Source organism: Hermetia illucens, chromosome 3 (genome assembly GCF_905115235.1).
Source record: "Hermetia illucens chromosome 3, iHerIll2.2.curated.20191125, whole genome shotgun sequence".
Lineage (NCBI taxonomy): Eukaryota > Metazoa > Arthropoda > Insecta > Diptera > Stratiomyidae > Hermetia > Hermetia illucens.
In genome coordinates this window covers 179,099,314-179,124,072 of record NC_051851.1, presented here as the reverse complement: position 1 = coordinate 179,124,072, position 24,759 = coordinate 179,099,314, and the positions used below count along the sequence as shown (strand labels likewise).

Here is a 24,759-nt window from a genome sequence, read left to right as displayed (position 1 = left end):
CTTTGCTATGGCGACAAAATTATCGGGGCCTGGATCAACTGATGTAGGTTGACAGCTGGTCTGAGGAGTTGGAGGAATTAGAATTTTTTGAGAGCAAAGTTTGGGAGAGGAAGTTAGACGTGAGATTTCTCTGTTCGGTGATAGGAAGTGACGGTTGGAACTTGGAGAACCTGAAAACACTTTTTTTGTATGAAAAATTTGAAACGGCAGACTGCGGGATTTCTGAATCAGTTTTTTGGTGGAGGATGCTGCTATCGGGTTCTAATTAGTGATAGCTTCAGATAGAAGTCATCTGCGATTTTCTGTTTTGCTTATGGGGAGAAATGTCACTGCGTTCCTTTTATGTTGCTTTATGTTTAGTGTGCTGGTTGCATGCCATCTCAAAAGCTTGAAGCTATTTTAACATTTGTAAATTGTATGAATGCCCATTCACAAGTAACAATGCAATTTGAGCACTTTGCTGTTGGATCTACACAAGGTAATTTAGTGCAAACGAGGACCAAGCAACAAGAGGTTTTGACCGCCCACGTCGTACTCCTCACTTGAACGTTGGCGATTGTGGAATGCAGCTCTTTTCCATATTATCAGGATATGCGCTTTGTAAGAATCCGATTATTTTGCAAAACTTTGGAAAATGTTTGAAGCATATCGGCGGAAATTAAACACAGATCTCGTATCATACGTTCGGGAGCCAATGGACGAAAGTGCCTATCACTTCATTAAAGGAAGACATACCATTTTGATATTGAGCTTTGCTTCAGTTCGTCCTCATTTGGTTATGATTCGAATAGCGCCACGCAAGAAAGTGCTTAAGGTGCAATTACGTTGTAAAGAATTTGTCCTCCATTCAAAATCAATTAGTAAGAAAAGATAATATGAAAAAGAGACTGTGTGGACACTATATGCCAGAGAGAAGTTGACAGGAGAGACAAAGGCACAAAAATTCTCCCTGCTGTTGGTTGATTGACATGTGAATCCATGCGTAATACTGATATGAAAAGAAACACTTCAATCGCAAATAGACCGGCTATACTGAGTACGGTGTTAGATGTTGTTTTCATGAAATTTAGAGTGAGTTCTTGCACTAGTATGCCTTCCAAAATGACAGTGCTGTGCTTCTTGAATTCGCTCCATTTTTAAGGTTCTGTGTAATACAAAACCTTGTTAAAATCGGTTTACTGTCTGTCTGTCTGTTCGCCTGTCTATCTGTTTTTTTTTTTTTTTTTTTTGGTATTGGGAGGTGGAAAGGTTCAAAACTTACCGCTGGCTCCTGCCATACGGTTATGTGAGGCTTTTATTCACTAAAACCACTTCATTCACCTTTGCTTACCCCGCAGTAGTACCATTCCGGTGTTACGTCGTGGGACAGGATCAGTTACAAACTGCGACTCGTGCCGTTTAGTTGCCACTTTCCCCCGAAGCTCCTGTTTCCTCAACAAATTTTGAATCGCCTTCATGGATTTTTCCACTGTCTACTATGTGTTTTTCAGAGGCTAACATTTCATCCACGGTATTCTCGGGTGACAACCGCATCTCGGCTTCATTTTCCGCCCCTGCTCTGTGTGCGGCGAACCTCGGACAGTTAAAAACGACATGCTCCGCATCCTCCGGAATCATTTCGCATGTCGGGCAATATGGAGAGTCGCCACGCCCGAAGCGATAAGGGTATGCAAGGTAATCTCCGTCTCCGCTTAGGAATTGCATTAGATCGTAGCTAACGTCAGCGTGCCTTTGTGTGATCCATTTTGAAACGTCTGGAATAATCCCATGAGTCCAACGTCCTTTTGTTGCATCATCCCATCTTTTTTGTACTCCAAAATAGCCTCACTTCGTGTTAATTGCTGACGATAGGCACAGGACCCGCTGATTACATATGATGGGTCATACGGCGTCGACCCTGGTTCGCCAAGATGTCGGTGGAGACCATGCCTGCTATTACACTTCCTGTTTCGTCTGATGTTGTACGGTAGTCTTGATTGCTAAATTCTCAAGATGGTGCTTGAATTTCAGCCTTTGATCAAGCATGACTCCTAGGTATTTGAGTGTTGGTTGCGAATGTATTATGTGTTCGCAAATTTTGATATCGACGTTTGCTTCCTTCACTTAGTGATCAAAACTACTTTATGTTCTGCGAGCATCAGATCAGTGTCTTCTAGCTAAGTCCTTATTTCAAAACGTTCGTTTGTACGGATCTCGATCTCTTTAATATCTTGTGCCACAATAGTCACTCCTATGTCGTCTGCGAAGCCAATGATTGTCACTCTTTTGGGCAGCTGCAACTTTAAAATTCCATCATACATTATTATCCACAGGAGATGTCCAAGGACTGATCCTTGTGGAACCCTACAGGTTTTTCTATGTCTTAGGTCCATCATTCGAATCGTAACAGAATATTCTCTTCCGAAGAAATTCTATAACTTTGCGCACCAGGTATTTGGGAGCGCCAATTTGGCGAAACCTGCAATTGTTTTCCTCCATTTTGCAGTATTACGTTGAGAGTAACTATCGCGCAAGATTTATTGGCCTCTACTGCTTTGTCAGCAATTTTCGTCACCGTTTTGATCGCTTTGACAGTAGATCTTGTCTTTCGGAATCCGAACTGCCTAACTGAGACGCCACCCTCCATTTCTGCGAACGGTGCAAATCTATTGTAGATGACTCGTTCGAAAAGTTTTCCGACGCCGTTTAATAGGCATATACACCTATAAGGCGAAGGATCACCCAAAGGTGTATTTGGCTTCGGAATTAAGACAAACTTCTGATTCCTGCACTTTTCCGGGAAAACTTTTCTTTGAGGCACGTCATAAATGTTTCAGTGAACCACCTTGGAATTGTTTTAATGGCACTACTTGAGGCTTATTTGAAATGCCATCTAAGCCTAGAGCCTGGTTTTCTACAATTTTCTTTGGGGCTTCCAGGACTTCTTCAGTGGTTACCTCGAAAGTTTCATCGGAATCTATCTGGGGAGGGACCAGGTTCGATTCATTTGAAGCTGTTGGAAAGAGGGTACTAATGATAGCTTTGCAGCGGTGGCGAGCGTTCATCCTTGATTGATGCTACGACTGCCTCCGCATGGCGCGGAGTCCGCTTCCTTGCAAAATCTCTTGAAGTGTTTAGTTTTACTTCTAGAGATGGCTGCTTGCAGTTTTTTCTTCGCCTTCTTATATCGGTTGTGCAATTCTTCAGACTCAGGTCGGTTTCTGCTATGTTGACTGTGTCTCCTGGCTTTAACACAAACTTTGCGAAGTTCATCGATTTCGGCATTTCCCCAGAAGTTTGGCATTTGTTTCATGAGTACAGTGCGGCGTGGAATGGAGGCGACACATGCTTTTTGTATCCTTTCAAGAACCCTGTGTCACCTTTTCTTTTGCGTTCTCCGTCGGCATCGTTTCCTGCAAAAGTATTTCCTTGAACATTTCCTTGTCAAGTTTCTTGGATGTCCAACCCGCTACTGCAGTTTTGTTGATACATTTTGCACTTGTTCTACACTTCATCTGGAAGATAATTGCCAGATATTTGTAGTTAAAAATTTCGACCTGTCAATCAACAGTCGTGCCTTGGGTTAAAACTTTAATTCAGGTCCTGACTCTTACTAACTCTTTTTTGGTCATTCTGTAGACTACTTCTTTAGAAAGGTAATTACATTGAATCAATGTGAATGAATTAATGAAGTCAATTCCCCAGAAAGCCTTCAACCAAGTCTGGTGTACTTTCTTGACTCCATAGTTCCTAGAAATTACAGCTTTGTCGGCTAATGCTACTTCATTTATTTTCCCTTTCTATCTCATCAATACTAATGACATCCACAATCCCACCAAATCAATTAAAACGCAAAAGGATAAATTTAATTACAATCCAAAGTCCTTCCATTTAAATGCATAGTGTGTGAGGATATTATCCATTAAAACACAAACAGTTGTAATCAATTTCTAATTCCCCCTGTACACTTTCATCCTCGTGTATAATGGAATTGATTTACTCCATAAAAATGTTGACAATATGATACGTCCCCACCCTAACCCTTATGGATAGGACATTATTGAAATCGGTTTGTCTACTCGTGGAGCCCCATAAGCGGGCCACTCTCCCACTCTCTTCCTACAAATAAAATGGAATGTTAAAAGAATCCTCCTCGCAAATGGCTGGCAATTCACTGGACCACGTGATGAACATGCTATTGTATAAAATTGACTAACGACAGGAGGTGAGAGAAAGGATAAACCAATTGAAAAATTAAAATTGGTAAAATCTAATCGAATTCCTGGCGATAAATGTGTTTAATACATTTAAAAAGAGAAATGTGAAAAAATGGAAATTTGGTGTATTATTATCATTATTATTCTGTTAAGGGAAAGTCGCACCACGTCCTTGAATCCTTTGTACGCATGGGTTCGTATCCCCCAATAAGCACCCTGGACTGCTCCATCCCCGGTAGGCCCGCCCAGTATAGTTCCCTCAACCGTTTCTCTTCGTTTCTTAGATTCATAGCCATGAAATCGTTTCCGATTCCACAGAAGGGTTCTGGCCCATGTAAAGGCATCCCTGCTCCCTTCTTGGCTAGTTCATCCGCTGCCTCGTTGCCTTCCAACCCAGCATGGCCTGGAACCCAAAGTATCCAGACCTTGTTGGACGAGCCGAGTGTATTCAGTCTCTCAAGGCATTCCCATACCAGTTTAGAGTTCACCTGGTTGGACCTAAGTGCCTTGATCGCTGCTTGGCTATCGGTGAGAATAGCTATGTTCTGCCCCCTGTAGTTCCTTTCCAGATTGAAGGAAGCACATTTGTCTATGGCGTAAATTTCCGCCTGGAATATGCTTGGACCAATGACACCGGCACCCGCTCCCTCTGCTGTGAGGGATCCGTCAGTGTACCAAGTAATCAATTGCCAATTTAAGCCGTATGTCGCAGCCACGCTCTCCCAGTTTGCCTTGTTACTCCAACATGTTTCAAACTTCTTATCGAAGTGAAACCTCGTTGTCATGTTGTCCCTCGGTATCAGTAATTCGGGATACCGCCTAGAAAGGATATCAATGTTCCTTCGATTTAGGCAGCTCCCCGCCTCACTCATACTACCGGCCATCCTGAATATTGATCTTCCTGCCTGCATCTGTATGTGCAGATGGAGAGGGGTTAATCCCAGAAGGACCTCCAGGGATGTCGTTGGGCACGTCCTCATTTCGATTTGAATTCAAGAGAGTGCGACTGCCAATTTATTGGCGAATAAACTGTATTATAGGCATATATCGGAGTTCTGCGTTTCACTGAAAATTTTTGCAAATATTCATCGACTCTCACCAGGCTCTAGTTCTCAAGTTCCAAATGTCAACATTGCAATACTTAAAAAAGAAATACAGACCATCGCGTCTAGGACCTATACAATTGCAATCGCGACGAAAACCCCCCTAAACCGAACCTATATAGCACACGTTGTTCGTGCAACTCGAGGACGCCGACTCTCAACCCACTTGGCCATCGCACCGTCAATAATCATTTGATGCTCATAAATTCAGCATTAATTGAACACTATATTGTTTCGCCCTGGCAGGCTTGGTACGTTGATACGTCGATTAGTTTTTATGCTTTCACCTTAATAACTTCACACTCCAAACTTCTCGCATTTACTACCCTTCTTAATAGTGGCAAAATTCTATTTTATTGTATCCTTAACCTGACTGCTCATAGCGCTTGCCTGTTACCTCGAAAATTCGTACATTTTCACTCTATTTTCAGTTTTTGCTTTATACTTTCACTGAAATCGTAGAGACTAAAAACTTTTCTACCGTCGTAACAGAACTCCCTCAACCCCTAGCATCCGTCAGTTGGCTTTTCAACCCTAGCCCCCAAAACCAGGACGAACAAAACCGAGTGAAATTCAGAAGCTAATGTGCTCAGCAAATCATACTCTCCTAATGAAAGGTAAAACTTGAGATTTTCCACAGTTCATGGAACCTGTGACTGTGTAGGACTACGTTCACACATTAGGGGTAAGCAACAAGGATCAAGTATCCTAAGGGCAGCGAACTGATAGGCTTTACATAACGGAAAATCAAAAAAAAAAAATGGACTAGGGTAACAAAGGAAATTTTTGATGGTTGTTCTCACACGACAAACGACAACAAACGGTAATTAGAAAGCCAAGGAAAATTCTTAGTCCTGCGTATATTTAAATGGATTTTAATTCGAAGGGTTTGTTGGTGTAATCGAGTCAGGGATTCTAGGGGGGAGTGAAAAGAGAATAGGAAGCGACGGGTTTTCGGGGAAGTAACAAGCATATGTACGGGTTAATGTTGCTTATACGTTTGAAGCAGTAAAATTGAGGAACAGAAAATATAATAGAGTTTGGAAACTAGGTCACAAGGGAAGCATGACTTTCCGTTTATTCGTAAATGTGCTCGCTCGTGATTTCCACTTCGGCTTTACAAGCAAGTAAATTGCTTATTAGTGGGTTAATGTAATTTGAAGTATGAAAAATGAATTATTTTTTTTTTTTAAAGGCTCACATAAGGGTAGCATGAAATGTGTGAATTATTGTTGAAAGTGTGAGTTGTTAATAATAGAACTAGGATTATAGTTTGCAATGCTTTGGGACTCAACGGATCCCAAATTTTTTTGAGCAAGTGTTCTTCAGTATGTGGCATGTCGGAACACCCATTGTGCTTTTTAGCAAAGTTTCTCAAATTACCAAGGTTTTCTCTTTTTTAGCTAATACAGGACGAAACTTCTATTGATGTTCCTTTGCAACTAATGTCAAAACTAATATCTGATTGGAAAGGTACTAATCGATACCTTTCATTCGACACTCCCACATGACTATATTCGGTAAAAAAAATTCACATCCCTCTTTCAAATATTTGGGGACCTCCCTCCCTTAAGTGCAGCAATGTTATTCATCGCATGCATGGGAAGTCACAGTTCTCACCTTCCCACCAAATTTCATGTTAATCGGTGCAATCATTTCCGAGAAAAATACGTATGACAGACAGACAGACCGTGAATCGATTTCAACAAAACCTTGTTTTCAATAAAACTTTAAAAAAACGGCTCGACCGCGCGCATGGAGCCATAAAACTCCGAAAAGGAGGATCAATGACGGATCACGTCCTCGATTAATGTTTTCCACCCTGCCTTGACATGTTCAGGCCATTATATGCTGTTTATACTGATTTCTCCAAAGCCTTTGACACCGTTGACCATAACATTCTCCTCTCTAAACTTTCTTCGCTAGACTTCCCTCCCTCAGTCATCTCCTGGCTTTCCTCCTATCTCTCATACCGTTCCTGCAAAGTTTTTTTTCATGGTCACTCATCTCGTTCCTTCTCTCCTTCCTCTGGTGTTCCCCAAGGCTCTACACTTGGCCCCCTACTCTTCCTGTTTTTTATCAATGACCTCGCCTCCATCCTCACCTGTCCGTATTTGCTTTACGCAGACGACCTTAAATTGTTTGCCTCTGTTTCGTCTCCATTGGACTGTGCTCTCTTACAATCCAACTTTGATAATTTAGTCCGTTGGTGTTCGGTCAACAAGCTAACACTGAATGTCAACAAATGCCACTGGATGCGCTATTCCCTGAAACCCTCCCCATCATCCTTTTCCTATTCTCTCAGTGGTCAACCCCTTTCACTACTGACCTCCTTCAAAGACCGGGTGTAATATTCGACGATAAACTTCGTTTCAATTCCCACTTCGTTGACATCATCAATAGAGCTTCCAAAATGTCTGGTTTTATCCTACGTTTCTCGTCCGACTTTACCTCAATCCAGCCCTCCTTAACACTCTTCAATTCCCTTGTCAAAAACATCCTTGAATATTGCTATGTAGTCTGGTCCCCCTACCGCATCCGTGACGGCCGCGCTCTTGAAGCTGTACAACGCAAATTCACCCAGACCCTCTTTTACAAAAAGAACCTTCCACGGGTTGATTATCCGTCACGACTTCGCACCCTCAATCTCCCCTCCCTACAGCAACGCCGTATCTTCCTTGATATGTGTACTCTTTTCGAACTCTGCAATGGTCTGATGGACTGCTCCGCCAACTCGGATATTACTCTCCGTATCGCCTCGTCTCATAACACACGTAATGCGGACATTTTTTATGTACCCTTCGCCGAGCTCGAGATTTACTTTCACTCTCCGATCCCGAGGTTTTGCCGGTCCTACAATGCCCTACAGCTTGGTTCCTTTGACTCTATGTCCCTGTCTAGCTTTAAGCGCAAACTATGCCATTTACTTGCTCCTCCCTCTGAGGACAATATGTAATAAGAAATTTGCTTTCTGTGTATTGTCCTCATTAAATAAATAAATATTGAGGAATGTCCGTTCTCGACAGTTTTTCGGAGTTAAAGAGGAGGTCCTCCTTCGGATTCACTTTCATATGTAATTCAAAAATGAGAACAAGATATAACTTCAGAGCAGTAAATAAAGTAAGAACAGAAACTTAAAATAAGAAAATATAAATAATAAGAAGAGCAGAATTAGGAAAATGAAAATTGGAAAATAAGAGTAAGAAAAAAAAACAAATATCAATCAGATACCACGAAATACAGGTCCCTCTCAAGGAGCTCTCCAGGGGACTTCACATGGATACTGAACTGAACCAAATTCCCATACGCTGCGACAAAAACAAGTGAAGCTAAAAGTGAAAGCAGCCTTGAGTCGAACGTGTTGGAGAAATCCAGGATCGAGTTTTAGTTCGGAACTGTGACAATTTTCAAAACACTGAGCGCGTCCAGACATCAAAACAAGATCCCGGGCAGAGGAAAACGTATTCATCCATCGTTCAGTCGTGGCCCCTACAGCACAACGCACAGGAAATTCCCTACGCAAAACGTCAGATTGAGGTCACCAGTCCGAAATTCCCATGCAGACCAATTTCCCACAAATCTGATTTTCCTTACAAGAAAGGAGTGTGCTTATCACAGAAGAACAGCTGCATCCTAAAATTGTAGGTCGTCCTCTAAAGTTCCGATTTGTGAGGAATTGGATTGCGATTGCTTGTACTGTGCTATCCTTTCAGCACACTCTGGACTCCTCTGATCCGGTGCTACTCCGAACACTGAAGCTCCCGCCATGTCTGCTGTTTCTTGGAGGAGGATCTCAATGAAGCTGATGTCGGAAGAATGACAACTCTCAGGAAAATAAAAGAGGGCATGCTCTAACTTATCAATTCTCGATTTCTGGTAAAGATGTGGAAATGTATTCTGTGTTCAGTTTTTTTGTAAAAATATCACTTATGCACGGTATTAGGTGTTCCTCAATAAAGTTTGAAAATTTCGAGATTTACATTTAATGAACGCGCCATCGCCCGATATTTTATAAAAATTCGTGTCAACGTCTCACTCACTTCAAGACACACCGTCAACTCCAGTCCAGCTGTTCCGCTGTCAATCGAATAGCCTGCTAATTTTCGTTCCTGGTCAATGGTCTTGAACTTAAAAGTCTATGCCGGGCTCAGCGTCAAAAAGAACGTATGCTTTTGTGTTCAAGTATGCGGCAGGTCATTACACTCAGCCACGATCCTCCTGATGTCATTTTCCGATGAAGGAACCCTCGAAGGGCTCCAATTTGTTATGTTTGACCTTTTTGAGCGCCTCCACTTTTACCATTTTATTATCATAGACTACAATGTGCCGTGCGACTACTGAACTGATGTATGTTTTTTTGCCCCGTTTTACTACCTCAGCTTCCTTTAAAATGTTCCCTAACCGACGTGCTGACTAGGTGTTTAATTTGCCCAATGTACATATATTGGCGATCCTCGCAAGACATTCTATAGATGCCACTTTTCTCCTGATGCTTCCCAGGGTCTTTTTCATTAGCTCTTTGAAAGTATGATTTCTGCTTGATCCTACCACCTCGATACCTTCTTTAGCCAAGATTCGTCGCAAGTCTGGGAATACTCGGGTCGACTATGTTATGCTGGCTCGTTATTTGTTTGTCTTGATCGTCTCTTGTTCGAAAAAAGTTGTCAAGTGATTCCGAACTTTCGTAACCGGTATCTTCTTTATTAGACTATGGCTTAAGTAAGTGAAAATCCTAGTAGGGCTTTTGACGGGACACTGTCCCTTAAACTACCATATGGAAAAGATTGGGGTAGTGGTTTCGGCTGTGTGCAGCCAATGTGACGAGGAGGAGGAGACAGCCCTGCACTTTTTATGCAGCTGCCCGACATCCTCAGATCTCAGACGAAGACACCTTGGCACGGTTTTCTTCAATGAAGAATCTGCACACTCTCTGCCTCTTGAGAATGTTCTCAGATTCGCTAAAGCCTGCGAACACCGTAGGTGGGAAGCCATTGAATAGGCAACTTACGGGGATAGTACAATGGGCCTAATAATGGCCTGAGTGCTCGGAGCTGCGGCTCCCCCCATTTAACTAAACTAATGGCTTAAGTTTGGCTGAAATCCATTTTTATGGCTGTATCTTGTAGTGGCCGCGGCTTTGCGACATTGACGGCCTTTTCTTTACCTTGTCCTGTGGTTGCGTGAGGATTTAATTTTTGGATGTCACCTAACTCTCAGAAGGCCCATGTTAGGCATTCTAAGCTGTTCGGTATAATCGATTCCTTCAGTGCCTTTTCTACTCGGTTAATCAAATCCACCAATGGATTGGCTCTTAATTCAAAGTATTTTCCGAATTTTAGTTTCCCACATTCTTGCCTATAATATTCCTTTTTGACCGTAATTACTAATGCGTCATCTTTATCCGTTATTAGGTAATATCTATCCTTCTTTTTCAATTGTTTGACCAGTTTCATTTCCTTGGAGGAGCAACTAGGCTCACTATTAGGCTCTACAACTTTCGCTATCTTACTTCCAATCTTCATTCCTGTAATTTCAATTGGTGGTCCTGGTCTTTATTTATTAATGGCGTAGTTAGGTACCGATTCAATGGAGTATTTGGTTTCCCTACTCGGTTTCGGCAGGGATCTTAATCTTCTGTTGTTTCTTTTTTTACAGTACATCCCCAATTCACTGACGAAATGCCCTATTTCATTTGCTATGACTGCCTTGAGTTTCAAAATGGTTATCCAAGAGTAGCGCTATCCTAAAAATTAGAAGCCCTTACTGCCTTTGTGCTAGTCGTACTTGGAAATGTGGGAGGAACCTTTCAACCTTTTCCAATCGGCTTGTGATGGTAGTGAGGCGTGTCTTGTAGAGCGCGAGGTGCTCTTTTCCATTAGTTGTGCCCTACTGAAGGAGAAGTAATGGGAAAGAAAGTAATGTTGGATCTACAAAAGATGTTTGACTGCGTACTACACAAATCATCAGGAATACTTTGTCGTAGCATCTAATGCTATAGGAATTTGTGCCCTGCTTTTGATAGCTTTACGTCCATCCGAAGAGTAAAGAGAGAATTTATCAAATAAGCACCCTCTCACCACTGTCACATTGGTCACCAAGCGTCCATCGCCCTACATACTACCCTAAGTAAAGCATGTCTTCCTGTGGCACAACTAAATCTTATTTCGAGCAACTTGTGTCAAAGTGGAATGAGCTTCTCGCTTGTTGTCAATGCCAGCGACCGAACGAGAATTGGGTAATTTAACTTGAAGTAAGGGGCGTTCCACAACTTGAATTTTTTCTGATCGTCATATTAAATAATGAGCAGTAAATTGACCCCACTCTACCCGTTTCTATGGCTGTGTTGGCGGACTATCAAAAACAATAAACGACGCCCCGCAATATTGGACACAAAAGTGTAGCAGTAGAGCACTGGCGTTACATGCCATGCATGGGAAATATGGGGTTGCATCAATTGTGAAAAAATCGCGAGAAAAGGAGTGTTCGATGGTGTCAAGCTCACTTGCTAAGAATAATCTGAACATTGAAGCCGATGGGAAACGACCAAACTGGCGACTGAAATAACGATGCCTTGGTATGCTAGATGGTGATTTGAGGCCTCTCGGCTCCACAGGGACCTAAATTCCAGAAAAATGGAATGAGGCGAGCTGAACGCACTACTGAACGGAGCAAAGGCTAAAGAAGAAGAAGAAATCAGTGAAAGAATAATAAACCGTACCGGGCATCCAGGTCAGCACACCATGATTCCATACCAAATAAAAATTCCTAGTCTGCCTAAAAGTCAAGAAGAATTGGAATGTGGGCTCATATTTTTGTCTTTGATTATTGCTTTCTCTGGAAACTTTTAGAGTTAAAATAATTCTAGTGTGCATGGAGGGATAGGAATGCTATACCCTAAAACTGGAAGCCGATGTGGTCCTAATTTTAAAGGGGTAGAATGTGGAAAGTTGGAAAATTAAACGATATAAAATGTGAACTTCTTAGTGAAAGTACATTCGAAGCATTGATCTCACAAAGTAGACAAATACTGCAAGTGGAATAACTTAAAACAGGAATAAATATCCTTAATCAATTACGGAACTATTTTGAATAATAAAATTAGTAAAATGCCTCATCCGAAAAAAATGGAATCAACCCCCGTTAAATCGGAACGTACAGAAGCCGAAATCGAAGCTGCTGCAGGGCTTGTTCTCCTCTCTACTCCAGAAGTGATCCCAATGCCGAGCGAGGATATTATGAACATGATTAAGGATCCTCATATCGTAACACTCCGTGCTGAGGAAGAATTTCAAAATCGAATCAAAGCATCTATAGAAGCGGCTAAAGTGGTGTTGGACCAGAGCAAGTACGCCAAATATGAGTACAAGGAGCAAATGGCCAGAAACGTAGCTCAATGTTCCCAGCGGTCAGCGGAGCAACGTCAAAAGAATAATGAAGCTTCCCGAAAATCGCGATTTCGTCGTGCTCGTCGGGAGTTTCTTCAGAATCAAATTGTTATCCAAAATCAGAAGGTTAGTCTGGAGTTAGAGAATGCCATAAAGACAGCACAAGCGGTGACTGCATCCCTTATGGAACGGGTGAAGGATCGTTGTGATACTGGAGTGTTTATGGAGTTCATGAAGAAGATGGAGGATGATTGCGAAAAGTCTCTGAAAGACTTGAATCCAACCTACAGCCTAGCGGGAGTGCTTGGTGAAAACGATGGTCTTGAAGATGAAGATGATGATGATGATGATCAGGACGATGAAGCAGATTGATTACACTGGACTGGACTGGACTGAATGGTTTTAGGGGAGCTGACTTGTAAGCAATGTAATCCTTTTCCAAGGATTCTATATGTAATTCCTGAGTTTGATTTTCCTAAATAAAAATATAATGACTACATGTGTTGTTTTGTTTTTTTCTGGCTTCCTTTGCAGTAAATAGGACTATCGCAACCGGCAAAGGTGTCTAATTAATCCAAGATCGGCCCGGAAAAATCGGATTTTTTATCCACTCGTTATTATTATTATTATTTTCCGAGTTATCACAATCTCGGCAGATGCCGGATTTTACCTAATACTAGCACTAAGTGCCAAGCATTTAGGCTCGGACGATCCTACCTACTTGAAAACTAAAAGGGGCACTGGTGGTGGTGGCCGGTTGTAGGTCAGTGGGAGAATCCGTCAAGTACTCCCCGCAACATCGAGCACGTATACAGAATGGTGTACTTCTGCATGGTTTGAACCAGACTGTGCGAAAGTCCCAGGACATCAAGGGAAGTCGTCAGGGATTTAGGTACAATACCTGTAGCTGACAATATTCTGGGAACTACAACCACCCGCTCGACACGCCAAATTTCTTTGATTTCCCGAGCCAATGGCTCATAGTTCACCTTCTCCATGTATTTCCGTTCAATGTTGCTATTATTCGCAACAGACTTCTAAGATGGTCGTCAGTACCAGCATACAGCTTGATGTCATCTAAGTACATCAAGTGTGTCAGTTCGCACTTAGCACGTAGGCCATACTTTATTGCAAAACCATGCCCTCTAGCATCATTCAGTAGCCATGAAAGGGGGTTCAGTGCCATACAAAACCAAAGGGGACTCAATGAATCCCCCTGGAAGATGCCCCTCCGTATACGGATGGGCTCTGAGGTATTAGCACCCTCAGATGTACGGACTGATAAGGTAGTATGCCACCCTTCCATGACTGTCGCCAAAAACTTTATTAGTGTCGGATAAATGCGATACAGATGTAGGATATCGATTAGCCAGGTATGCGGAACGCTGTCGAAAGCCTTGGCATAATCGATATAGCAACTGAAGAGGTTTCTCTGGCTTCTAGTTGCTTGTCCTACAACTACCGAGTCGATAATGAGTTGCTCGGCAGCCCTTCTGCTCCTCGGACAGAATGTTGTTGGTCTCGAGGTGCGCATTGATCCTTCCACTAATAATGGACGTGATGAATTTGTAGAGGGTTGGTAAGCAAGTGATCGGTCTTGTGTCTGCGGGGTCCTGCGCCGTGTCCTTCTTAGGGATAAGGTAGGTAATCCCCGCAGTGAGGAAAGGTGGAAATTCCTCCGACCGACTCATGACCTCATTTATACTGCGTGCCAACCGACTGTGTACGCTGGTAAATTTCTTATACCAGAAATTCTGCACCCGATCCAGACCTGGGCCCCTCCAGTTCTTCGAGCTGTTTATGGCTGGTCGAACTTCCTCTTCGGTAACATCCGCGAAATTCATGCCAGGTGTATTGGCATGGCGGGTGCCTTCGGCGGTGATCCACTCAGCATGCTGGGCAGGTAACCCCCAAAGTCCACCCCAATACTCTTTCGCTTCCGTCACCGAGAACTGTATTGTCTGGGCGCTCTGTTGGGATTCGTTGAGAGATCTGAAAAAGCTCCGCTGGTTCCTCGCGTATGTTGCATTCTGGACACTTCTGGAGTAACTTTCGCCATACCGTCGTAACCGACTGCATATGACAGAAAGTTTTTGTTTTAGTGTGTCAAGAATTTCAACAACGGGTGTCTCACAGGGGATGGCATAGTTCCGGTAAACCCTCTGCACTTTATTTCTCACCCGTCGGCTGGCATTGCCAGTGCTGATCTGAATCAGTCTAGCAATGTCCTGCCTTAGTGAGTCCCGCCGACGTTCCAGACGAATTTTCCATGGTGGATCTCTTTTGTCACTCAAACCAATAACGCGAAAGCGAATCTTCTGACCGTGCAATCTGATAGCCGCAACTGCACCACAATACACAAGTGATTGTAGTTGCAGCAGCGACATATCAGCACACAGTCGAGATGCAATCTCATCATTGATTTGAGATAGAATTCTCGGAGTTGCTGGAGATGCATAGAGCCTGGGAATACCTGATCTATGCAAAGGATCCATATCCGAGAATTCTATACACGCTCTTTGGAATTCGTCCCGAACCTCAGCGGAAACCTCAGCTGGACGGTGGAGAAGAGTGCTTCGGCGAGTACTGAACCTGTTGCCTGCAGTGCGGCGTGGTGTTGTTGATGCCGTCGCCTCTGGCCCCATCGACTCTCGGTCACCAGTTTCCCCGATGACTTCAAGTCGAACACGCTCCCTGATGGTGGCCGGGATTGGGTCCCTGCGAGTAATTAAGCGGTACTGGTCTGCGACTCGCTGCACAGTCACGTGCGCGAATTGCGGGAAACGCTCGACGAATCTCTGGTGCAACAATGGGCGGTAAGATGTTGTACCCGCCCCCGCCGTTATTTCGTAGTAGGAGCGGATGATGAAGAGGTTCATTTCTTCAGTCCATTTCATCCGCTTCCTACGCGAACCTGCTGAAGTGGTCGCCACAGATTGTGGCGAAACAGCTGCAGCAGGCGGAGCTGTGCTCCTGGTCGTCGTGGCGCCTAGACGTCGAATCGCCCCACGACTAGCGGTTTCGACGCCGTGCTGTCCATTACGAGAGCCCGACCCAGTCACCAAGTCAGACGACTCCCGCCGGTTATCCGTACCGGACCTTAAATTTCTCCTTCTTCTCATTTTTGGTGGTGCATTTTATCCCTAGCTGCCAGGTGTGTAGATAGCTTCCTTAGTGAGTAATCTGCAAGACTGCAAAGTTCCTGCACTTTCCTCACCTACCCCCTGAGACGCTGCGGTGGCGTACAGCCATTCAGACTGAAGCTATCCATCCCTCCTCCTTTCACAACCGGGCTTGGGACCGGCTTCGGCGGAGTTATTATTATTATTATTATCCATTATCATTTTGCATACAGGAAGGGGTTCAGGTTTAGGAGCTAGGGTCTGGTACCAAGGATGGGTTTTGGTAAATTATGACGGGGAGTAGAAGATTATTTTATCTTGGAGAGAGAGACGGTTTGGGACAAATCAGTACGAAGATTGTTTTCAACGTTCTTTTTTTCTCGTTCATGAATTGAGGTATGCCTGACATTTGATTAGGAAATGAATGGTGTGACAAACGAGGACAACGTCGATGCGGGGAGTTTGATGACAAGAATCCTATAACGGAATTCGGTTGGGGATAGTCTTTGTTTTTGTAAATCATGGAGTACTAATTAGGACGAGGAAGTATCCGACCAGAAGGAGAAGCAAAAGATGAGGAGAGGTCTGCTAAGCTGTTTGCGATAGAACAGCTTAATTTTTTGGGGTCACTGTATTTTAGGACAGGATGCAGGGATTTATAGGTTCCAGTACCTTCGAAGCATGGGATACGTCAGAAAGACGTACTTCATGGTCACTCATAGGTGGGTGACTTCATTCACCGTGCGAATGGGCGTGTCATGGATTTTGAGGAAAGGATGGTAATATCTCTCCTTATTTTCGAAGTGATCCTCATATTTCTACGAAACAAAATTCTTTCACACTTTTGGGAATTAAGGATAGTTTCCAATGGGTAAAGCACCTGTTAAGGTTGTCCGAACGACGACCAAGACGAGCCGAATGGGATATTTTTGGTGGATGTGTAAAGAATTAGTTCAGCGGTGAAAACAAGGTGACTGAAAGGACTGAACCTGGGGAATGCCTGCTGCTATGTATGGGAATGAAAGGTGTTGGATGTTGACTTGGGATTTTCGCTCATCTAGGAAACTAAGGATTTGATTACAGGGATGGGGATGAGAGTTGAGAATTTCAAAAAGCATAAATCGAGCTCGTATTACCATACGGAGTTCAAAGCTTTTCTTAGGTCTAGGAGGCCATAGTTGGAGTTTTCTTGTTAATACAGAGAAGAATATCCGTTTTAAAGAGAAGAAACGCGTGTTCAAACGAGCGGTTAGGTTGGTGAACTGGATATGTGCATTAGGAGTCACAGATACTGGACTTAATGATCCGCTCGAACATCTTGGCGCAGCCACAAAGAATGGAGATAGTTCTGTAACTGTCGGGATTAAAATGGTTTTCATTTTTTGGGATGGGAGTTATACGAGCACTCATCCAGTCAATGGGGAAATGGGCGTTGAGGAGGAAGTGGATGATAATTGCTTGGAGCACAATTTTTTATGACTATGGATGACAAAGATCAGGATTAATTGATTATTTTCAGAGGCCACGATCGACATAGTGACGATGTTCAGTGTGGCAAATTAAGTAGGTGGGATATTCTCTCGGTGATCCGGGTTATTGAAGGGCTGAGTAACCAGGGTTTATATAGTTTAGGTGCGGCCAAAAGATGGGATTGATTGAAATCAAGCAGTTGATTCGCTGATATCCGTCTCGAAAATCTGGTCGTGTGTGCTTGCAGGAAGTGTTTTGCTAGGATGTTAGCCTTTTCAGGAAGGGGGATGATTTAGGGTAGGTTTGGGGGTTTGTTCGACTGTTTCGACCAGGCGAAGCGGGCCAGGGTTCAATTGGATATTGGAGGGGCATTATAAACTGACTATATGTTAGGGTTAAAATTCATTGGCCGACTGACCGGTCAAAGTTGCGGATTCTTCGTCTTGACTGAAGTGAAAAGACTGTGGAGAATATTTCTAAATATTTTCTCGAATAGTCTTTTTGAATTTGATATCATCGAGAGTATCATTGTGGAGGGAGATGAAGTTACGGTAGTTGAGGGAACGAGTTGGAATCAGTTTGCTGCATACTTGTTGAATTTCTTCAGTGTACTGGCGGACTGTTCGGATGGCGGATAGTTCTTTCGGGAAGTCTAATATCGAGGAGTACAGCGGTCTCTCATGCTGGGGACGATTATTCCAAATGATCAAGTGATCCAGATATAAGTGATAATAACCTTTATGGAAGGTAGGAAGGGTTGGACTAAAGTGGGACATTCTGGTTCGACCGTGGATGAAACCAAGCCGACTTTGAGGTCTCCAACTATCTTCAGGTACTAGGATGTACTTTGCGCTCTTGGTTGGAAGGCGCAAAAAATTGAAACCGTTGGAAATCATGGATATCAAGAACTGGTTAGGACTGGGTTTCAAAGGAAATAAGAGTAATTTCGTTTGATTTGATGCCGTTCGCGGGTGGGAAGTATTGGTAAGACAGGAATTTTTCGGTGATAAGGATGGCTGTACCACCGTCGATGGAGGAAGATTATGGGCGGTCAGTATGGGAAAAGTTGAAATTGGGAAAAATGGGTTTGTATTTATAGTGCAACTTGGAAGCCACATTTGTGTGTGGCTTCTGTTCGTTAAGAAACAAATCGAACTCGTGTCAGCTAGTGCGGTCGATGATGAAGTCGATGCTCAAGTCGTTGATCCTCACATGCATTGATAGAAGTCAGAATGCAAACCGTCTCGTAAAAACCTGCAGGGATACCTGCAACTTCCTGGTAAAATCGAGGAAATTGGGGTTGGTTATATTAATGGAGCTTACTGGGTGGAACTCGACGGGTGGTGTGTTGTCCGTTCGCATGGGGAGTGACACGGACGGATGTGTGAAAGCCGGGTTGGTAATAGCATGGCTCGATACTCCAGTGATTTGAATGGGTGGGAGGCGCAAGGTGGTGCTCGCTTTTCAATATTTCCCTTCGCCACGACCCTAACGAAGCTTGGGCAGTTTCGATAGTTTGCAGGGTGGTCTTTGCTTCCGCAATTAACGCATTTTGGTGCCTGTTCCTTTGCTTTGAAGCATTCACCCGGACCGTCAAACTGATCACACTTGACGCAGCGGTTGGTTAAGCGGTAGTTGGTTGGCAAATGACCCATACGCTGGCAGTTCCTGCATTGGATCACCCGCTTGTTCTTGATTTGTTCGAAGCGGAGGACTAGTCAAGTCCTCTGAAGAATAACTCAAGAATATTCACGCCATTGAGCATAGTATTGTGATCAGCTAGAGGTCCAACTAGACATTCATCGTTTTTTGTCCAGATCGTGACAAAGGGTTGACAATGCTGGACGATCTCTGTTCCTTCAGTTCGTCGGTGATTTCTTGAACTGGAATAAGACTGGTTCTCTTTTCGAAGGGGAGGGTGTAGGTGAAGAACTTATTTTTGTTCTCCACCAGAGAAGGATTTTCTTGACCGTACAGTAGTGTTGGGGGGGTTTTGGTAATGATTTGGTGAGAATTACTTGCTTTCTTAATAAAGTGATTGTCAGGAAGGGGGCGAAAATGTTCTGCTTGATTTGTTTAAAATCATTTAGTAGTACTACCACAATGAGCAATGAAATTTTCAACCTACCTCTTTGGCTTTAATCGATGGCGGTTGTGTCGTCACCTGCTTGGTCGCCTTAGGCTGGCTTGTAGTTGGTTTAGCACGAGCTTGTGCTGTTGTTTTTGTAGAGACCTGTGCACAGGGTGCTTAGTCTAGCGTATCTGGTTAATGCTGCTGAGTTGCTGACATCGTTTGAGGGTTAGGTCCATTAAACGTTTGTTTAATCGTCGCTTCAAGAGAGATTATGATCGCTTGAAATCGCCGGATTAGATCCTCCAGGGACTTCTTTGGTGCGAGCGCACCATCTAGTTTTGCAACTTCATCAAAACTACCTCCGTCCCGATCGCTGTGGGTTCACATAGAATTTCCCTGGAGTTCCATGGCGATTTGAATTCATTGCCCGTTACGATCATTGACTACGATTCGTACTTGGGTTCGAGTATTTCAATTGGAGGACACCATGGCCAGTCACTACTTGAATGCGTCCTACGTTATCTTTTCGAAGTTTCCCAGGATGAAATATTTAACACATGTTTTGTTGTTGTTGTTGCGCTACGTTAGTACCATTGGTGGTGACAACGCTTAATACCAGCGAAGGGTACAAGGGTACTACTAGTGAACCCTTAATTTCTGATTTTAACAAATTTATTATGAATATGCATTCAATCAAGCATTAGTTTTCAGCCAAAATTCGACGTTATTTCGGGAGGTATTGAAGATGAACTGAGATTGCATTTGTAAAGTTATTAAGATTAAAATCTCGGCAGCTAGTTCTAGATGTCCTTTTCGGCAAACGAAACGATGTTCTTATTCAACTAATAGACTTCCGTCACCTGAATGAGACGAGTCAAAATCTAACTCACAAAACCCTACATTTCAAAATGAAGCCAACAATTTGTAATCTAATGGGAATGATAAGAATTCACACTTCCTGCTTCCATTCAATTATCCTCCTCCCCTCCTTAATCTCTACGTTCCCGGAGATAATCTTCGCAACGGTTATGACAAAGCATGGCCTGTCCATTGTATGGATGATTCATTGACTGGCTTTTTCATCTTCCCAAGAAGAATTATACGCAGAAATTACTTACTTGCTTCCTGTATATCCTTTCGAGTAAGTTATGGGTAATGATGAATGAGTGCTCAGTATGTGCTAGTCTGGAATTCATCGTCTTCATTTGTTTGTAGAATGAAATATAGTTGACCGTAAAATAGAGGCAGAGAAATGAAGCTCAACTTCGGGTTAAAGCTGTACATAAATCTTTGCTTGCTTTCTTGCATCTCGGATGAGGCAAAGGGAATATGTACGATTTCAATGGGGTGCTATTCTGTTTATTCACTTCGGAGCCATTAATGGAAAGGACTATACAATGGTCGGAAAGTAATTCTACTTCAATTGACCTCTCCTGGATAAATATTGGCTAGTGAAATTGAACGAAATAGATTACTGAAAGTGGATGGTACCTGGGTTCAAAGTAAGGGGTATGAATTTAAAGTTGACGACAAACATCTGTAAGTAACCCAGCAAACTTAACAGGTCCTTGGGAGCAATTTAAGCCGAATTGATTCTGATAGAAGCTGGGAAACAGTTCAACTTTGGATCAAAATGTCCCAATAAGATATAACTCAAAATCGTCCTACCTTTACCGAGATAGAAGCAGAATCAGAAGCTGTGCTTTCCAGAAAAAGGCTCAAAATAATGGAGCACAAACTACCAATCAAAATCTTCATAGTTGTGCGAATATAGGCACCTAAATAATGGCATCTCTCCCGTAGCGACTACGTCTAAAAATGACAGTATCAATTAATTCCAGCTGAAAGTTAATGCAAATTGAACTTTCTTCGAGCAAGTGCCACTAACAAACATTTTCCACTGAATTGCGATAACCTCATCCTTGTGCACGGTGCCGAAGAGTCAGGAGGCGCTAGTCATTCTCGACTTCATAGTTACGAAAGGCAATGAGATACTTCCCAGGGTAATGTAGTTATATAGTCTATACAGGAAAACTTTCAGAAATTTGAGTCTGTTTTTATAAGCCCTCCTGCAGGTGCTCGGTTTCCCGGATCCTGTGTCTTCAACAAATCCGAGCGGTTCGTAATTCTGCGTATAGAAATTTCATTTTGCAGATGCAGTGCGAATGAAAAAGAGAAAAAAAAACTATTTAAAAAGAATTTCTCCATTAGAAGAAAATTCAATTCTCCAGAAGGAACTGGAGAAGATGAAGCCACTTTCCTATCATGCTTGGGACAATCAAATTTCAATCTTTGTGATCCCACTGGAACAATAATTAAACTTGTGGGAGAATCCTTTGAGTTTTATTTTTCCAGGAAATCAACCAAGAGTTTGCCATCCAACTTGGTGAACTTGTCGTCGTTGAGTTTCAGTTTAGTCTATAGAGAGAAAGGATTGAGTAAAGCGGAAAAACCTTGATTCGGAAGTTGAAAAGGACGACGCAAGATATTTGAATCAACAACAAATGTCTATGATATAAGATTTCTTACATCTCTGCTTCTCGATGTTTTTTTTTTGTTTCTGGAAAAAAAGGACAAAGGATGACACCAAGAGTGAAAGTTAGAACATTAGTTTTAAAACTCAGTAAAAGAATGAGAAATGAAAATAGCGGAGAACTCTCTGGATGCTGAGATATTATACGAACGGAGAAAGAAACTCGACTCGGCTTGACCGCAACCTACTGTAAAGTCCTGGATATGAGAACAGGATAAAGTGCTGGATGTCAAGAAATTCAATTGAATGCAATGTTATGCTCTGACTTGGAAAAATAATGAAGCTGTATAAGTAGAGATAGTTTTGGATGAAATACTTCTACGACGTAATTTTGTGGTGTGTCTCTACACCTTTCTGAAAAGATGGATATTTCATAGATGGGGGTAGGTAGGTAGGTATCAGTGGCCGCTCCGAGGAGCCCAATTAGCGCTTTGGTGCGTCGTTTTGATGCCACAAACTCCTAAGACCGTGACTGTTGTTATAGGGACAGGGAAGCGGAGTCCAGTTAGCTCGGATCTTCAGAGCCAGCGCGTAGCATTCACGAAGGAAAGCAGCTCTCCGACCCTGTAACTAGAAATCTCACTGAGGTCCCCAAAGAATGGTTTACCCAGTGTCCGCAGCCTGACTCGAGCCAGAGCTGGGTAATCGCAGAGAAAGCGCATGAGGGTTTCGCTTCCTTCTCCGCAGCTTCGGCAATGCGAGTTGTAGGGTAATTCGAGCCTAGCGGCATGGTCCCCTATGGGCCCGTGCCCCGTGCAGACCGTCGTAATCTTGAATGCATTTGCACGTGTCTAGCACAGGAGCTCTCGTGATCGGGCTATGTTATAAGTGGGCCAAATTCTCCTTGATTTGGCACAGCTTGTAAGCCTTTGCCATCTCAGGCCCGCGACTGCTAGGTAGTGCGAGTAGACTCCGTCCCCGACAGTCGCCAGCGGAACACCGACTGTATTCGCAGAGGGACTGCCAAGAGCAGAGCCTTGCCTGGCCAATCCGTCAGCCCGCTCATTCCCCTCTATGTTCCTATGCCCGGGAACCCAGAGGAGAGTAATCTTGAGCGTGCCGTCCAGATGGTTGAGCGTGTCTCTGCACTGCCCCACCAACCGGGAAGATGTCGTCGTTGAGTACAAGGCCTTGATGGCCGCTTGGCTGTCGGTCAGAATGGCTATGTTATGCTTGGGGCTCGAATCACGCTCCAGCCATCGACAGACTTCCAATATCGCCAGTACTTCCGCCTGGAATACACTGGTGAAACCTGGGAGACCATACGACTTGGATACACCGTGTGTATTCGAGAAAATCCCCGCACCGACTCCATAGGCCATCTTTGATCCGTCCGTAAAGAATACCGTGTCATTCATAGTCTTGCAACACGCCGCCGGTCTTCCACTTTGCCCTGGTTGGAAGGTCCACAGCAAAGTTTCTCGTGAAGTTCAGCTTGCGTGTGACATAGTCCGTGGGGGATGCCCAGATTTCTCGAGGTATTTAATCTAGAATGTTGCTGTGGCCGTAGGACTTCGCTGCCCAGCATCCGGACTCACGTAGTCTGACGGCACTGCACGCTGCAACATATTTGATGTGGAGGTCTAGGGGGAGGAGATGCAGGAGTACATTGAGAGCATCTGCCGGGCAGGACTGCAGAGCCCTAGTAGCACCTGCACACGCGGTTCTTTGAATCCTATTAAGCTTCGTTCTATTGAATTTCTTCTTCAAAGCCTGCCACCATACAATAGATCCGTACGTCAGGATCGGACGCACTACAGCGATGTATATCCAGAGAACCATACTCGGCCGGAGACCCCATTTCTTGGCAAAGGTTCTCTTACAGGCATAGAAGGCTATACAGGCCTTCTTAACCCTCAGTTCTATGTTCAACCTCCAATTTAGCTTACGATCCAGGATCCACCCTGAGGCGTGCCTCTGTTCACAGCTCGGGTCAAGTGGTTGCCTCCCAGATCGGACTGGATTATCCTGGTACTCAGCATGGATATAATCCAATGCGTGAGATACCCCTCCAATCCAATACCGGTCAAGGCTTCCTTGATGGCGTTGGTACTGACGTTGTTGAAAGCTCCTTCTATATCCAAGAAGGCAGCAAGGGTATACTGCTTGTACTGCAGCGACCGCTCAACCGTGCCAATTACCTCGTGGAGGGCGGTTTCTGTGGATTTTCCTTTGAGGTAGGCATGCTGGGACTTAGAGAAATACGTTCTCTCCATAATCGTCCTTAAGTGAATGTCCAGGACGTGTTCTAGGGTCTTCAGCACGAAAGAGGTCAGGCTGATTGGCCGAAAGTCCTTCGCGGACTCATGACCTCGCCTGCCCGCTTTCGGTATGAAAACCACCCGTGCGCGCCTCCAGGACTGCGGTACGTATCCTAAAGTGATGCAGCTCCGGTAAATCTCAACAAGCCACGGCACAACCCTTTCCTGCTGCTTCTGTAGCATGACTGGCATTATGCCATCTGGGCCTGGAGATTTGTATGCGGAGAAGCTGTTTATAGCCCAGCCGATCCTATCCCCGGTAATTACCGATTTGATAGTCTCGCACAGCTGGGGTTGCCGCAAACCCTCCAAGCGAGGTTCTGACTCACAGTCCTCCTCGCTGGAGGGAAAGTGCGTTTGCACCAGCAGCTCCAAGGTTTCACTAGAAGATTCTTATGTTCCTTGGACAGAATCTTATTGAGCTTCGCGGATTCACTAGTGCTTTCAATGTTCTGACAATAGTCTAGCCAAGACCGCCTCTTGGCGGTCCTGATGGCCGATTTGTACTCGCCTTTAATATAATCCTGTTTTTCACTCGACTGTTTAAGTCAAGGAACTTCCGCTTTCTTGCTATTGATAAGGATCAAAATTTTAGAAGCCAGAAGCCACTATTTG

The 24,759-nt window shown here is 43.8% G+C and overlaps 2 protein-coding genes across 16 annotated transcripts in view; both read left to right on the top strand.

Annotated features, from left to right (window-relative positions):
- LOC119652655 (tyrosine-protein phosphatase Lar) overlaps nt 1–24,759 on the top strand; it is a 994,202-nt gene that overhangs the window by 603,384 nt on the left and 366,059 nt on the right. The gene's annotated exons all lie outside the window — the stretch shown is intronic.
- Nucleotides 12,293–24,759, top strand: part of LOC119652659 (RILP-like protein homolog) — a 45,648-nt gene continuing 33,181 nt past the window's right edge. Inside the window, exon 1 of the mRNA XM_038056929.1 lies at nt 12,293–13,046. Coding sequence (XP_037912857.1) covers nt 12,406–13,046 — 641 coding nt within the window. The 5' untranslated portion in view covers nt 12,293–12,405. The remainder of the gene's footprint in view (nt 13,047–24,759) is intronic.